The sequence below is a fragment of the Sycon ciliatum genome, chromosome 5, assembly GCF_964019385.1.
Source record: "Sycon ciliatum chromosome 5, ocSycCili1.1, whole genome shotgun sequence".
Taxonomy (NCBI): domain Eukaryota; kingdom Metazoa; phylum Porifera; class Calcarea; order Leucosolenida; family Sycettidae; genus Sycon; species Sycon ciliatum.
Window position 1 is genome coordinate 29107470 of NC_088647.1, and position 17500 is coordinate 29124969.

The following is a 17500-nucleotide window of genomic DNA, read 5'->3' on the forward strand; positions in this document are numbered from 1 at the left end:
GGAAACGGCGGGTTGCCCTGCCCTGCTGCAGAGCGCATTGTCTCGGCTGCGGTCGCTGCTGCAAGTCATCCCGTGGTTTCGACCTGCATAGCTGTGCTAATTTCCTGTCCAGGAGGTAGAGCGGCGTTTCTGGATCCAATGCTGAACTCAGCGCTGTCTTCCCCTGCACAGAGGACACGTGCCCATTTGATTGCAGTGTTACCAAGGATCAAGGTGTGTGTGTGTATGTATGTGTCAAACAAAATTCAATGCACATATACCAGTGTATTGAATATCGGCTTCTCTTCTCAGCACACTGTCTATACATGTTCATGTTATGAATACACCAGCAACTGTACCGTATGCATATCTACTGCCTTATTCATTTCTATAGACATGCATTCTGTATCTGATCTAGGATTTCAAACCAACCGAGCAAACGTACACGTAGATATACGGCACAACTCTTGCAGTCGGGTCAGAGCCGGGTCTGGTCAAGTGCAGTTACTGCATGTAGATCTACATAGATCTGCGTATAGATCACATGTACATGTATAATTATTCATTTTGGTCTCTAGCTAGCACTAGTAGCAGGATTGTCTCTTGTCCACGCACTGTCATAGTATGACTTTCATCCTTTGAGCAACTCTCTTCAACTTTCACTTCACTTGCCTGCAACGACGCTTCACGAGCACTCTCCAGAATACGGGTTCCCAATTGTTTCTGTTCTTGTCCCTGCCCCTAGCCATGTCCCTTTACCAGTGCATGTCCATGTCCCTGACCGTGTATCCGTCCGTATCCCTGACTCTGTATCTGTCCATGTCCCTGACCGTGTATCAGTCCGCATCCCTGACTCTGTATCTGTCCATGTCACTGACCGTGTATCAGTCCGTATCCCTGACTCTGTATCTGTCCATGTCCCTGACCGTGTATCAGTCCGTATCCCTGACTCTGTATCTGTCCATGTCCCTGACCGTGTATCAGTCCGTATCCCTGACTCTGTATCTGTCCATGTCCCTGACCGTGTATCAGTCCGTATCCCTGACTCTGTATCTGTCCATGTCCCTGACCGTGTATCAGTCCGTATCCCTGACTCTGTATCTGTCCATGTCACTGACCGTGTATCAGTCCGTATCCCTGACTCTGTATCTGTCCATGTCCCTGAGCGTGTATCAGTCCGTATCCCTGACTCTGTATCTGTCCATGTCCCTGACCGTGTATCAGTCCGCATCCCTGACTCTGTATCTGTCCATGTCACTGACCGTGTATCAGTCCGTATCCCTGACTCTGTATCTGTCCATGTCCCTGACCGTGTATCAGTCCGTATCCCTGACTCTGTATCTGTCCATGTCACTGACCGTGTATCAGTCCGTATCCCTGACTCTGTATCTGTCCATGTCACTGACCGTGTATCAGTCCGTATCCCTGACTCTGTATCTGTCCATGTCCCTGAGCGTGTATCAGTCCGTATCCCTGACTCTGTATCTGTCCATGTCCCTGACCGTGTATCAGTCCGCATCCCTGACTCTGTATCTGTCCATGTCACTGAGCGTGTATCAGTCCGTATCCCTGACTCTGTATCTGTCCATGTCCCTGACCGTGTATCAGTCCGTATCCCTGACTCTGTATCTGTCCATGTCACTGACCGTGTATCCGTCCGTATCCCTGACTCTGTATCTGTCCACGTCCCTTTACCAGTGCATGCACATGTCCCTGACCCTGTATCTGTCCCTGTATCTGTCGAGGTCTCTGACCCTGTATCTGTCCATCTCCCTGACCCTGTATCTGTCTAGGTCTCCGACGCTGTATCTGTCCAGGTCTCTGACCCTGTATCTGTCCAGGTCTCTGACCCAGTATCTGTCCAGGTCTCTGACCCTGTACCTGTCCAGGTCTCTGACCCTGTATCTGTCCAGGTCTCTGACCCTGTATCTGTTTGGGTCTCTGACCCTGTATCTGTCCAGGTCCCTGACCCTGTATCTGTTCATGTCCCTGACCCTTTATCTGTTCATGTCCCTGACCCTGTATCTGTTCATGTCCCTGACCCTGTATCTGTTCATGTCCCTGACCCTATATCTGTTCATGTCCCCTGTACATGCACAAGTGGGTGTATTGGTCTATAACCCTGTCCCAGTGTCCGTGTGTCTGTGCGTCCCCTAAAACTGTGGATGTCCATGCATCTGTTCAGTCATATCCCTGTCTTTGGTGTTGGTATGATGAAATCTCTCCCTGTAACCTCGTCCCGATCCAAATGTTTTAAATGCACCTTCTTTTTAAAAGGTTCTATTGCCTCCATGGACGTATCATAGCTGCGAATCGGGAACCTGCTCCCACCTGCATTTGGTATGGCACGTTACCTAACTTCCCTTCATCAAATTAGCAGACAATCAGGCAGCACGGATGCCATCTCCCCAGACTATTTCCCTGGATGCTACAAGAGATGAAGATATTTTTTATGAATACAAGTTGGACACATACAGCAAATTCTGCTGTGAGTTTTGATTCAATACGGCTTTTGATTATCACCTTCTCGTAGGTAATGCACGACTTTCGCTGTTGGTACTCCTTAAAGGCTGTGTTGCTCGTATATTCATTGTGGGAAATCACACTTTGATATCTCAGCCCCTCAAGTATTTTTTATACATGTATGTGTTACATCTGCAGCATTCCCTTCTGTAAATACTATACTTCGAAGTAGTTCCTTCGCTCTGATTTGTTCCTCAGCACAACGTTGATTCCTGGAGAGTTGAATCCGATTTTTTGTTAGAATGATTAGAATCGTATTTCTATTGTTTGTGTTTCACCATGTTCTCTTTCACCTTGTATACAATTGGACTGGGATGGAGAGCCAAGGATGAATTATAAGAAAGAAAAAGGAGCAAGGAACTACAAGTTGCAAGTCCCCCTCCTTATGTTTGTATTCTATAACTATGATATTTAGAACCTTCCAAGATGCAAGGCTGTTGGAGTGCGCATCCAAGATGGGCTAGAGCTGTTAGCCAGTTAGTTGTAGAACGTCAGTACCGTCGGTCAGTGTCGTGCAATGTTATCGCATGGGCTGATTATTTAGTAACTGGTGGTGTTATAGTGGACAGTGTAGCGTAACTTGTAGTTTCTTGGTCCTTTCCCTTTTAGCCAAATCTTTCTCTTTTGTTTAAATTAATTCGGCCTTGGCTCTCCATCCGAGTCCATTCCTGCACATTCTATTGCTTTTAGCACTGTCAAGAATAAAACAGGGCAATGTTGTAGGGTTGTTGCAGGTTAGTGCCAGAATCTCACCTTCATTGTCATAGTATTCCCACCACTCCTCACATGTCGTTTCCAAGGCACATTTTCGCTTCTTCTTGTTTTGCACACGTCGTCACGTCCGTGTATGAGCATGTTTGAGACTACGTGTATTCGTGTAGTGTGCATGCGTGTGTGTGTGTGTGTGTGTGTGTGTGTGTGTGTGCGTGTGTGTGTGTGTGTGTGTGCGTGTGTGTGTGTGTGTGTGTGTGTGTGTGCGTGTGTGTGTGTGTGTGTGTGCGTGTGTGTGTGTGTGCGTGTGTGTGTGTGCGTGTGTGTGTGTGCGCGTGTGTGTGTGCATGTGTGTGTGTTTGCGTGTGTGTGTGTGCGTGTGCGTGTGTGTGTAGTGTGCATGCGTGTGTGTGCGTGTATGTGCGTTTGTGTGTGTGTGTATGTGCGTGTGTGGGTGTGCGTGTGTGTGTGTGCGTGTGTGTGTGTGCGTGTGTGTGTAGTGTGCATGCGTGTGTGTGCGTGTATGTGCGTTTGTGTGAATGTGTATGTGCGTGTGTGGGTGTGCGTGTGTGTGCGCGTGTGGGTGTGCGTGTGTGTGTGTGCGTGTGTGTGTGGCGATTAGATATACCGTACGTACATAGTGTGTGTTCATGTTGCTTAAACAATGGTGTAACTTTGTTCGGTGTAGTTCCCTTTCACGTTTTAAAATTATGTTGTTGATATAGGTCTACCTTACTGGATTCTCCTCACTCCTGCTCCTAGCCGATAGCCCTTTCCCAAAGGTGCTCTTTTAATTCGCACTTAGTGCTTTTCGCGTCCCTCAAAATATGCTGAAAAAGTGCTCTTTTTTCAGTGAAAAAAGGCAAAAAGTGCTCTTTTTTCAGTGAAGCATAGCCATGATACATGTTCAAATATGAACACAAGCTGAGAAATGAATACGCACTCTTCCATTTATGGGTTCAAGAAAGGCAAAACAGGAAGTAAAGTTCAAAAAGCCTACATTTTACAGCATTGTGTAAAAGCTTCATCAACACTTACTTGTTGCCCCCAAAAAAGCGGCGTGCCAAGGCCCGGGCCCATCGAGCACTCGGAAACTGTGATCGCAAGCATGAGCAAACAGATTTTAGCACTTTTTCAGCTAAAAGAGCTCAAAAAGGGCGATATTCACCAAAAAACGCAATAAATGGCGAAAGAAACGGGCTTTTCGAAAAAGGGCCAAAAAGGGCGAAAAAAGGGCGAGCACCTTTGGGAAAGGGCTACTAGCCGAACATTTGTTTGGCATGATACTAGAATTATGCATCAAAGAGACTAAATGTACCAGTACTTGATTTGCTGATGATGTAGCATATTCTGTACTATGCGATGAATTACTCCAACATCACTTTAAAAACTTGAGTTTTCTCCCTCTTGTATGCTCTTTTAGCCCCTTCCCTCACACAAGCAAGTCAAGAGAGAGGTTGCGCACATGCACAGCGGAAATTCGTAGCGCCGTAACGAATATATTTTAACGAAAGGTAAGGAATATTCGAAAAGCGTGAGGTTGGGCACAGCGCTTGAACTTTTTTCGTAGTGCGTCGACGCGGCAGCCGCGCGGGGGCGAAGAGTCAAGACAGAGAGTTGTAAAATATCAGTATTTTAGTACTCCAGGTAACGAAAAGTATTTTCGAAGATCTGCTCTGTTTCGGTCAAGTTTGGACGGATCTTCGGAGCAACTTTCGTTACTCGAACCCGGCCGGTCGAAATTTCATTGTGCGCAACCTCTCTAGTAACTCGCGAGTTATCTTTGGATTGATTAGCGCTGGATTCGCAACACCTGGTAAAGTTTGTTTGATTCCTTGATGATGTTATGGCCTGGAGAGCACGATGAAAGACAAGTACATGTAGTGGTCTTCCAGCGCAGTCTTTCTCAGCCTACTCAAGCTCAACTGATGAGAGATAAATTCCATGAAACACTGACTGTGCATTGAACAGGGACTGGTGCTTTCTTGCACCTTTGCCCGGTCCAAGGCTCCATGGGTATGGCGTGTGCCTTGGATGGCAGTCGTCAAGCCGTCAACTGGCGTCGAGTGTCAAGCCAAGTCAGTGACCAGGTGACAGTTCCCTGACACTGACAGACTCAGTGGATAGCACGATCTTCAGGCTAGGGATCTGACTAGGGAGCAACCAACAGTTTCCATGATTTCGTTCCCTGTATTGTGGATTTGTTTTGTTTGATGACGTCAACAGATGCACAGGCATACATGTATCTGCCTACTCGCCACTCGCCAGTCAGTTTGTGGTCGACCGCCCAGCTAGCCAGGCAGGCTAGGCTAGCTGTCCATGATCCATGACAGCTTCATTTTTATGCGGTACTGCACTGGGTAGATCTACTGGAGGATTGCTTTCCGAAATGCTTACGAACGGGGCGTTTTCGGCACGCGGCTGCGCCGTTTGCGGTACCGGTGGCCGATTACGATCAAAACGTTCACCAACTGTTGAGGCGAGAGACAGCTAGCTCTTCATGTCTGCACCTGTACATTATTGTAGACTGCAAACAGGGAGGTGAGAACGGGAATGCATACCCCAGTGCGGAACGCGACTAAACTTCACTCTGTAGTCTACAGACTACACACACACACACACACACACACACACACACACACACACACACACACACACACACACACACACACACACACACACACACACACACACACACACACACACACACACACACACACACACACACACACTCAATGCAGTGTACGTCTAACGCCATAACAAGGTGCTGAGCACTCGCAGACACAATCAAACACACAGTTGCGAGAGCAAGACGATTGTATGTTACACTATTATTATTACTGAAATGGCAGGGTTCAACTTTGAGACTCAGCTCCAAGAGAGACTTGGTGTCCCAGATGCAATTTGGCTTGGATTCGTCCAAGTTGACCTGAACAAACCCGAGATAGGCCGTGGCTCGGATGCCACTGTGTATACAAGTGAGTTGGAGGGTCTCCCTGTTGCTGTGAAGGTCTTACATAGTATTTTACTCCAACAGGGCAATGTCGGGCGTGCAGCTCTTCTCCAGCGATTCGGCACTGAGTGCCTAGTCATGCGGCGACTGCAACATGAAAGAATTGTGCGACTGCTCGGGATCGGCATTGCTCCCAATCAATCTCCGTGTATAGTGGTAGAACTGATGGCCGGCTCGCTAGGTGATCGAATTGGAGTTGTTCCAAGAGAGCCATTCGCGCAAAGCCTTCAGTATCTTGTCGACACGGCGGAAGGTTTGCGCTTTCTTCACGGCAAGAACATTTTGCATCGCGATTTGAAACCCCACAACATCTTGATCACGGCAGGGAGAGCCAAGATAGCTGATGTAGGTTTGGCCCGCTCTCTTCACGGTGGTCAAGGTGCAGACTTGACAACTCTGACACGGTGCCCCGGTACGCCTTATTATATGCCGCCAGAGAGCCTGCAAGTGGGCACAACATACGACGAGAAACTGGATGTGTTTTCTCTAGGAGTGGTGATGCTGTCGCTGCTTGTGGGACGACAGCCTTCCCCAACTGAAGCTACTGTTCTGCTGGAGAATGGAACGCGGAGATCAGTTCCGGAGGGTCGCCGACGCAAAGCAGATCTGGATCGACTGGGCTCGGATCACCCACTGCATTCTCTGATCGTGTCGTGTCTGCATGATGATCCTGGATCTAGACCCACATCGGCTGATGTTCACATGCACTTACTGCAGATCCCACCTCACTCTATGGTATGGATGTACTCACATAGTATAACATGACTTTGTACTCACTGTGCTGTACTGTTAAAATACAGCCTAGCTGGGTATACATGCAATGTGTACATGTAAATGGGAAATACTGGCTGATGCATGCCTGAATGGTGCAGCTACCAGAGCATACATTAGACCTGGCTTTGCCTATGCACACACTCACACAAGTACTCTAAAGGCGCGTTCGCCAAATTGTCTCTCTTTGACTTTTCCAGGAGATTCGTTTTTCTGAAGAGGTGGCCTCTTCAGAAAAACGAACTCCTCGAAACTCCACAACCTCATCCGATGGGAGGGTGGATTAGTTCCGAAGATTTTGGAATAGCCACGTCATGTAGTACGGTGAGATGGTCGATCTGATCCGACGTCCTCATCGCCAAGACAATTCGACTGAAAAACTCTAAAATGACAGAAACCGTTCTAATGGGACACTTCAACTAATCTCTTTAAAAAATGTGTTCGAACAGTTGATGAAGACAATTCGAACGCCCCCTAAGTCTTAGCTGGCTGTGCAGCATGACATTATAATATAATGCCATGCTGTAATATTATTACACATGATAAGGGTTCTGATATTTCAGTGGAGGCGGCGCACCCTGTCTGGACTCTTACACTTCAACAAGGCAAAACACTGACGTGTGCAAGATGATTGTATTGAAAAACACAGGCCTCACAATAACATGCTGGCTGGTGACTGGCTGTTCCCATTACATCAGCCATGTGACGTGTACATAGCAGTAGTGTGCATCTGCAGTATGCATAGTATAGCCCAGTGAAATTATGTAATCAACTGGTGGGTTGTTATAGATTTGCATAGGTCCCTTATCCAGAATGGTGACATGAAAACATAAAGTAGTGGATCAGAGCCATAAGGGGTCGTCCGTAATTAGAAAAATTAAAAAAATCCGTCCTGATGCAAAAAGCGTTGGGTGGCACCGTCAGGAGTGCTGGCAGAATTTATTTTTTAGATTTTTCCGAGTCGAATTTTCTTAAACTGTTTTACTTCAGTGACTTTCATACAGTTGTTGCGCTGGCTTTGCAGTGTACTGACTGTACTCGTCATGTCGCAAACACCAGTATGATGAACATGTAGTTGTAGGACGTGCATGGCCGTTGGTAGACCTACTAAAACAAAAACAAACAAAAACCAGAAACAAAACAAACTAGTACAGTAGCTACTAGTACAATGTACCTGACACAGGTGCAGTCAGTGACCCTGGGGTCAGGAGTTCTTATTTTCTAGCTAGGCATTGGGAAAAATCAAAATATTAAAGGGGAATTAAAGGGGAAGTTAAGGCAAAAATTAAAATTTCACCAGTTGTAGTCTTCGGGGTGCTGAGTCGAATGGTCTTGGTCCGAGGAAGCTGAGACGCTCCCTTCCTACTTGAATCCCAATCGAACTCGCGCACTTCCACCGAAACTGGGTGACTGCGCCCTACTAGATGGGGATTTGTATGCAAAATCTCACTAAAAGCGCCATTTCGTTCTTATAAAAGCACGGATGACCGCGATTGGCCCATATGTTGTAGTCTTTTGGACGCTGAGTCGACTGGTTTTGGTCCGAAAAGGCTGCGATGCAGCGTTCCTCCTTTATTCCCAATCGAACATGGTTGAACAAGCGGTCACGTGCTAATGCGTACACCAGTCGCCTGGTCACCGTGCCTGCAGGGTACAACTTACTAGCCTGTTTGACCTTTTTTGGGTGCAGTCCTGTCACTCGAGTTGAACCTTGGTGTGAAAGTTGTCGCCTGCTGGCGTGGTGACCAGGCGATTTGGGCATCCAGGAGCACGTGACCGCTTGTTCAACCATGTTCGATTGGGAATAAAGGAGGAACGCTGCATCGCCTTTTCGGACCAAAACCAGTCGACTCAGCGTCCAAAAGACTACAACATATGGGACAATCGCGGTCATTCGTGCTTTTATAAGAACGAAATGGCGCTTTTAGTGAGATTTTGCATACAAATCCCCATCTAGTAGGGCGCAGTCACCCAGTTTCGGTGGAAGTGCGCGAGTTCGATTGGGATTCAAGTAGGAAGGGAGCGTCCCAGCTTTCTCGGACCAAGACGATTCGACTCAGCACCCCGAAGACTACAACTGGTGAAATTTTAATTTTTGCCTTAACTTCCCCTTTAAGGCAAAAATTAAAATTTCACCAGTTGTAGTCTTCGGGGTGCTGAGTCGAATGGTCTTGGTCCGAGAAAGCTGAGACGCTCCCTTCCTACTTGAATCCCAATCGAACTCGCGCACTTCCACCGAAACTGGGTGACTGCGCCCTACTACATGTAGATGGGGATTTGTATGCAAAATGTCACTAAAAGCGCCGTTTCGTTCTTATAAAAGCACGCATGACCGCGATTGGCCCATATGTTGTAGTCTTTTGGACGCTGAGTCGACTGGTTTTGGTCCGAAAAGGCTGCGATGCAGCGTTCCTCCTTTATTCCCAATCGAACATGGTTGAACAAGTGGTCACGTGCTCCTGGGTGCCCAAATCACCTGGTCACCACGCCAGCAGGCGACAACTTTCACACCAAGGTTCAACTCGAGTTCAACTCGAGTGACAGGACTGCACCCAAAAAAGGTCAAACAGGCTAGTAAGTTGTACCCTGCAGGCACGGTGACCAGGTGACTGGTGTACGCAGGAGCATGTGACCGCCTGTTCAACCATGTTCGATTGGGAATAAAGGAGGAACGCTGCATCGCAGCCTTTTCGGACCAAAACCAGTCGACTCAGCGTCCAAAAGACTACAACATATGGGCCAATCGCGGTCATCCGTGCTTTTATAAGAACGAAACGGCGCTTTTAGTGACATTTTGCATACAAATCCCCATCTAGTAGGTCGCAGTCATCCAGTTTCGGTGGAAGTGCGCGAGTTCGATTGGGATTCAAGTAGGAAGGGAGCGTCTCAGCTTTCTCGGACCAAGACCATTCGACTCAGCACCCCGAAGACTACAACTGGTGAAATTTTAATTTTTGCCTTAACTTCCCCTTTAATGGGACAAAATTGGGGTGGGGTGGGTTAGAGACAATTTTGCACGAGGACGGATTTTTTTAGTTTTTCGATAATTACGGACGAGACTCCTAAATCCATGCAGTGACCAGTCCGCGATATTCATGTTAAAACAAAATGGCGTCACGATTTATTGAAAGTGGTATAGTTGGTGGTACGAGTGTTCAAAACCATTTGAACTTCATACTGTTCGTCTTCTTTTTGACATGCTCTCTTTCCATCGTCCTTAGCTTTTGTTTGTTGTGAGCTGTTCTGGCTTTCTCCTGTACCTCTGGGGGATGCTAAGTGATGGTTTTGAGAGGCTGGTGATGGCTGTGAGCGAGAGTTTGCCGATCGGCGTCGTCCTCGCTATAGCGGTGAAAATACTACTAGTAGTTACTGCGCACCTGGCAGATATCACAACACGTCGGAGCGTCCAGGAGAAAAGGAATCTTGGGTTTTCACTGGAATCTAGTTCCTCCAGCATAGTGTAGCCCACCGTCTTTGAATGGCCGTCCAGAAAGGTCGAACCTGGTCTTATGCAGCACCTCGCAGTCCTGCGAGGCACACCGTGTACGCCTGCCATATATTGTACAAATAAAACTCATGCAGTAGGGGACTCTACAGTGATGAGTCCCAGCCTGTAAGGCTGTATGCTGCAAAAGACACAGGAAATGTGACTGGTGTGTGTACACTCAGTGACTGGACGCCAACGGCCCAGTCGTCTCCTGCAGGATCTGTTTGACATTGACATTATGCAGTAGGTCGGCATTGACCTGGTTTGGCAGCTATCGTAATAGTATCTGCCTGGTTGGATGTAGCAGGTTGGCGTTTGCTCGTCGTACAGTCCGTAATTTTCTTGCAACTCACGGTGGAGTACGCGCAGGGTTGGTGATCATCCCTGTTCACTTCAATATTATCAAACAAAACGTTCCCTTTGTCACTCATCTTATCCTAAGTACTGAATTTGCTGACAATATTGCACCACACTTGTCACAACCTACCGCCACTGCTGGCGGTGGCGACTGGTTCGTCAATGGCGGTGACCAGGCTGACTGACTAGCTTCGAGACAGCGGCCTCGTTGCCAACCCCGCGACAGCCTAAAGGTTGATTTTATCGATCCAGCCTCAGCGCCATGTTGCCGATGCCCTAGTGACTGTGTGTCATGGATTGCCTTGCCATCAGCGGTCATTGCCGTCCACCTTGGGGCAGCCCTCAACAACTGGCTCAGCCCATGGGAGTCTCAAGTGGACAAAATTGTTGCCAAAGTAGCTCAGAAGATTGGTGCATCGTGGTGTAGGTGAGCACATAACTACTAAACTAGGACTTCCCAGCGCCTATTTGTCCAGGCTGCGATACTATGTGACATGCTGTACTGCACATTCTTTTCAGCACTGCAAGGCCGGCAGCTGGACCGACTGCAGAGGCCGCGCACATGCAGGCCGCCTGTTGCCAGTGCAGCATTCTGGAACGTTCCTTCCTTCTGAGATCCGTGGAATAATAACTTTCTTTGCTTCAAAGCAAGCTGCTTACCTTTCTGTTGTGCTCCCAGTGTCCTTAAAACAATAACCTACAGCAATGTTTTATTTTCCTTTCCATTCCCCAACCAATGAATACTACAATGTCGATTCTATTTCTGAATACTTTAGTGTGTGCCCGCGCACACACGTGTGTGTGTGTGTATACCTCACTCGCCACTAGAAGTTCTGTTCCCCATTACTGGAACACTGCCTGTTCTTTCAGGACCTGCCATCATCTGCGGATGGACATTCAATGATTGTATTGTGTGTGTGTGTGTGTGTGTGTGTGTGTGTGTGTGTGTGTGTTTCATTCAGAATAAGATCCGCTATCGTTGCTATAAGAGAAAATCTGTGGGTTCACATCCAGTGCATTTGTAGATTTGCGTGCTTTTCTCGCCACTGGCGCATACATGGGACATTGTGTGTGTGTGTGTGCGCGTCTGTGTGTATGGGGATATTGTCTGTATCGGCTTTTGGTACTAATGTTCAGGTCTGTGCTTGCATGTGTGAACATGAAATTGGTCGGTTCTGTGCATGCTATTGCTATGTTTTATATTATTGTAGGTATGTGTGCATTTCCACGAACAGTGTAGATGAGCGTGGAGAGTGCATTCATCCCTCATCAACCACTTCCCCTTGGGCTTACGAGAGTTTTTTCTGCGTACCTCTCATTTTTGTTTTTTTTTCTCTCTGATACTGTATTGATGCCGGTACCTGTACCTCGATGTGGTCCTCTATCTGCAGTTGCCTATATCCTTCGGTCAAGTTAACGTTTATTGTGCTCTATTTATCGTGCGGATCAAAATATACAATAATAACACAAGTCATGCTAGAGTGACGACATGTGCGTGTAGTAGGGTTGATGCGATGGTACGTTATAATTAGGTGGAACAGAACACACTGATTGGGCAGATTGATTGGGCATCATTGATTGTGCTCGGTCTAAACAGTGAACATAATAATAATCTCCAGTGACAGACTGTAGTGACTAGCCTCCAATAGGTAGCTGGCTCTAGTCCTACTGCTTGTTTGACAGGTGCCGCCAGAACCCCTGTTGTGTCATGCTATAGATGCACATGCCCTATTCTGGGGCATACTGAGGTACTTTGATTTTGTTGACTGCATGTAGACAGCATCCAATAGTAGTACTCGTAGACCTTGGCTCTTTGTAGGTCAACCACCATCGCATGGATCGATCGGTGACTATGCACTTGGAGGTTGGAATAGCCCGCGCTGAACAGATCTTTCCATGGCCCAGGGAGTGAACTCGCTTACTCGACTATCCCGGTTTTAGTTAACCAGCATGAGTGGTGCAATTTGTCCATACCATGTTGCGAGCTCACAGTTGTTTGGGCAGGTTTTGAGCTGCACCACGAATGAAAGCGAAATAACGGCGTGACTGTAGAGCAAGGAAGCGGCGAGACAGGCAGTAGAGATGTGTTCACAGCACGAGCAACCTCTCAAACCCTGCCGGTACTCCACAGTTACAAGAAAATGTCGGACTGGACGACGCGCCAATGCAAACCTGCTACATCCACCCGGGCAGATAGCTGCCAAACCAGGCCAATGTCAACCCACTGCATACCGGTATGTCAATGTCAAACAGATCCTGCAGGAGAAGACTAGGATGATATTGGCGTCCAGTGTACGGACACCAGTCACATTTCCTGCGTCTTTTGCAGCATACAGGATAGACTCATCACCATAAAGTCCACTACTTCGTGATTTCTATTTGTAGATTACATGACAGGCGTATTCAGTGTGCCTCGCAGGACTGCGAGATGCTGCAGAAGAAAAGGTTCGACCTTTCTGGACGGCCAACGGTGGGCTACACGATGCTGGAGGAACTAGATTCCAGTGAAAACCCAAGATTCCTTTGCTCCTGGACGCTCCGACGTGTTGTGATATCTGCCAGGTGCGCAGTAACTAGTATTTTCATCGCTATAGCGAGGACGACGCCGATCGGCAAACTCTCGCTCACAGCCATCACCAGCCTCTCAAAACCATCACTTGGCATCCCCCAGAGGTATAGGAGAAATCCAAAACAGCTCACAACAAACAAAAGCTAAGGACGATGGAAAGAGAGCATGTCAAAAAGAAGACGAACAGTATGAAGTTCAAATGGGTTTGAACACTCGTACCACCAACTATAGTCTATACCACTTTCAATAAATCGTGACGCCATTTTGTTTTAACACGCATACGATCCGTTAGTACTACTCAATATGCAGAGATTACTGCTCCACTCCGTCAATTATTTTGAATTCTTCCTTGCAAAATAATTGAATGCTCTCTTTCAGATTTGTGAAATTTTCTCGTACACACCAGGGGATTTTTTTGTTTTCTGTGATCCATAGGTAGAAATGCTTCAATTGGGTTCACGCAGAGTATTAGAATCCATAGTGTGTGTGTGTGTGTGTGTGTGTGTGTGTGTGTATGTTTGTGTGTATGCGTGTGCATGTGTGTGTTTGTGTGTGAATATGTGTGTGTGTGTGTGCATGTGTGTGTGTTTGTGTGTGAATATGTCTGTGCGTGTGTATGTATGTGTTTGTGGATGGTGTTCTTTATTATGTGTTTGTCTAGTCCGCAGATCGCTATTTGAGTCAGTTTGCAGACATTCTGACGCAACTGCAAACGATTTCCACACAACAGCAGGCAATCATCACCCGAGTGACAGCTGTGGAAGAGAAAGTGAACGGCATGGATGCATGGAGGGAGAGAGTTTCCACCATCGACACTAACCTCAGTGCCCACTCATCAACTCTCACTTCACTCAATTCCACCATGGATTCACGCTTGGCTGCAGTGGACTCACGCATTGCTGCCCTGGAGTCAAGTGCCTCCAGACAGTCGTCTAGTGCTAGTGCAGTTAGTTTAGTCCTTTCCTTTGTTCGTTTTGCTGCTGACTCCATTGTTGTTGGTTCAATGTTGAGTTGTGGTCATGGTAGCGCTTGAAACTATCTTTGTCATGAACATTGCGGAGGATTGATTGTTCTCTCACCTTAGGGTGATGTGTATACCATCATCTACTCCTTATACGAAACATGAGGCCATGGAAATTTGAAATCGAAGTATGAAGTGTATGACCACCCAGCCAGGTTTGACATCACTAGTTTCTCCCTATAATTATGGTCCTAGTGTTGTTTGGTGTTGTTCTTACTGCTCTCCTGTATTGCAGCGTGATTACACAAAGATCCACAGAGCAAGGTACTCATTTGGTAGTGAGGGCAGCGGGAGAGATCAGTTTGACGACCCTAGGGGACTAGCAACCAACAAAGCTGGTGACCTGATCATCTGTGACGCCGAAAACCAGAGAATAAAGGTAACTGAACTCACAGTACATTGCCGTCCGGCAACTACGGTGTGTATGTAAATGTCACCCTGATGGATGACCTGCTCAGGATGGTCTGTGTGTGCTTTTTTAGAATTGAAAAATAAGGATCTCAATTGGTCAGGTTGAAGATGCTTTTAAGACTGTCTGAAACAGTAGTAGACAATCCCTTGGATGAATTCTTCAAAATTCTAAATTTTACGCTATTGCACCATCCAGTTAACCTGTAATCCCAGTGAACACAAGAGCTGAGAAGTTGATATGAGCAGAATGTCATTTCTCTTGCAGATCAGTTTTTTTCTAAACCATCAAACTGGAGAAAGGTGATCATTGTACATCACAAAATACTTGGAATGCCAATGACATCCCCACACCTAAATGTTTTCTTGGCCGAGCCATTCCAATTGCACATCACCACCGCAACGAGGACATTTCCATTGTGATATTGATATCTCAGACCCTGAAGGCAGCTGCTTTGCTCCAACAGAGCCCATCAGTGGTAGTTGGTGATAGTGGGTGATCCGGGTGAAGGGATAATGTTATAACAGGGTAAAAAAGTCGCAATTGTGCGCTTTCTACATCGAAGTGTGGCATGCCATAGGACACTGAGGCTTCAGGTGATAACAGATAGTGCAAGTGTGCGTTACTGGGACATGCTTTCAGGTCCTCTGCAGTGCTAGAATTGGTACAAAATCAACAAACAAAGAGAGGTGCTACTAGTAGCCAATAGCCACTCATACATACGAGTGCTGAATGTCCAAACACTGCACACTTGTATTGTCATATCTGTTAAAACTGCCCTTTATCACCTAACCCCTTTGTTTGCTAGGGCACGCCACACTAGAGAGAAAATATGAAATTGTGAAAGTTTTCGCCTATACAACATCAATCACTCATTGTATCTTAATCAACCATTATCAACAACCTCCACTGATGAGCTCTGTCACCATGTTGGACCAAAAAGCTATCTTGAGGGTCAGAAAAGTCAGTATCTCAACTAAATTGTCCTGGCTGTGGTGGTGATGTGCACGTGGAATGGAGCGGCCGACAGCACATTGGGTGTGCATGTGTGACTGACATTTTTGGACGAGCTTTTCGCTAGATTCACACTATAGAACTGCAACCAAATGTTTACTACATGTATGTTTGGATCTGGGCTATGTATGGGTGCATGGTTGTGTTAACATTTGTAAATTGTATTCCTTTTTGTCAATACACTTAGATACACGGTGTTGATGGCCAGTTCAAGAAGATGACTGGTCGGAAGGGTACAAAATGGGGAGAGTTCAGCTTCCCAACAGCTGTGCATGTAACAGATGATGAACGAGTGATCATTGCTGATTCTGGCAACAACCGACTACAGGTATAGTCTTGGTGTTCCAATCATGTTGTAAGGATTACATGTAAACAGTTTCCTCTTTTACGTGCAAAATTGATCAACAATGCAGTAAAGCCAGCTGCTCAGAAAAACTTCAAAACACCATGCTATGAACACGTATACAGTACAGTCGACTCCACTTATAACAAACTCGCATATTAACGAATTTCGTGATATAGCGAACCCTTGTCCATGTCCCTGTTTGAACCCATACAAAATTGACCCTTTATAGCGCACAGTTTTCGTTTATAACGAACCAAATCTTGTAGGGTCGCATGTACATGTAAAGCAAGTGTACCTGAGTCATACTGTCATGGGCTACATGTCCACCTGAACCTGAAACCAAGCCCAAGGATCTTGTTTCACACCTACAAGTCTGCTGGTAGCTGCCTGTCACTGCATGCAAGCGCATGTTTCTGGGAGTACAGAGTATGGCTGTGTATGTGTCCCTGTCTACTCTGCCGTGATGCGTGTAGTGCAGTGTAGTGCATCTCAACGCCTACCTGTACTAGCTGTAGCAGTGCTACTGTCGTGGACATGTACACACGCGGTATGGTATGCATGCACTCCGAAATGTATTTTTTAGAAACGCCTTGCAGGCGAACCCACCACAAACACCTGTTAGACTTCTCTAAGTAAATACAACGACCCCTGAGTAACGACCCCTGAGCAATTACACATACATGTACATTTTACACAAACTATGTTGTCATTTGATACCCACATTATAACCCATGCAGAAGTAAATACATCTTTGTAATACAATTTTATTGAAATGGTTTTCTTGCTGCAATGATGAGCACTTACTAACTAATGGCTCATGTTGCGAGCAAAACCTGTATTTGTTGGGCAGCACCACTGTTATTTAACACACTCTCCTCTTCATACATTGGCCCACACACGTTAACACCCAAACACACACTTTCACTAACATGCACCCACACACGCTCAACCACCCACCCGCAGAATACACACTCAAAAACGTGCATATACCTGCATCCATGCATTCCCTCTCAAGTGCACATAGAACCGCACGCACACACTGCCAACTTGTGACATTTCATGACCATAAGCGACGAAAGGCTTATAGAGCAGATACCAGGTAGAACACAGGATTGAGCCACATTGCAAGGAGATAGAAATGTGTTGCTCCTCCAGACATGTGTGGCAAGCAAGGTGGCAGAGTTTGGAGAAGAATCATCAACAGAGCAATGAAGCAGACTATCGCCATTGTCGTTGGTGTCAGTCAGTGCGGAGAAGCCCAATTCATGACCGTCGTAAACCACTACATTCTGCCATCAGC

The 17500-nt window shown here is 46.7% G+C and overlaps 1 protein-coding gene across 1 annotated transcript in view; it reads left to right on the plus strand.

Annotated features, from left to right (window-relative positions):
- The first annotated feature begins 6652 nt into the window (after positions 1-6652).
- The window catches only part of LOC135816967 (mucin-22-like), a 22610-nt gene continuing 11762 nt past the window's right edge, over positions 6653-17500 (plus strand). The window contains exons 1-4 of the mRNA XM_065330071.1: positions 6653-6961; positions 14072-14356; positions 14667-14810; positions 16042-16182. Of these exons, the coding sequence (XP_065186143.1) occupies positions 6653-6961; positions 14072-14356; positions 14667-14810; positions 16042-16182 (879 nt within the window). The remainder of the gene's footprint in view (positions 6962-14071; positions 14357-14666; positions 14811-16041; positions 16183-17500) is intronic.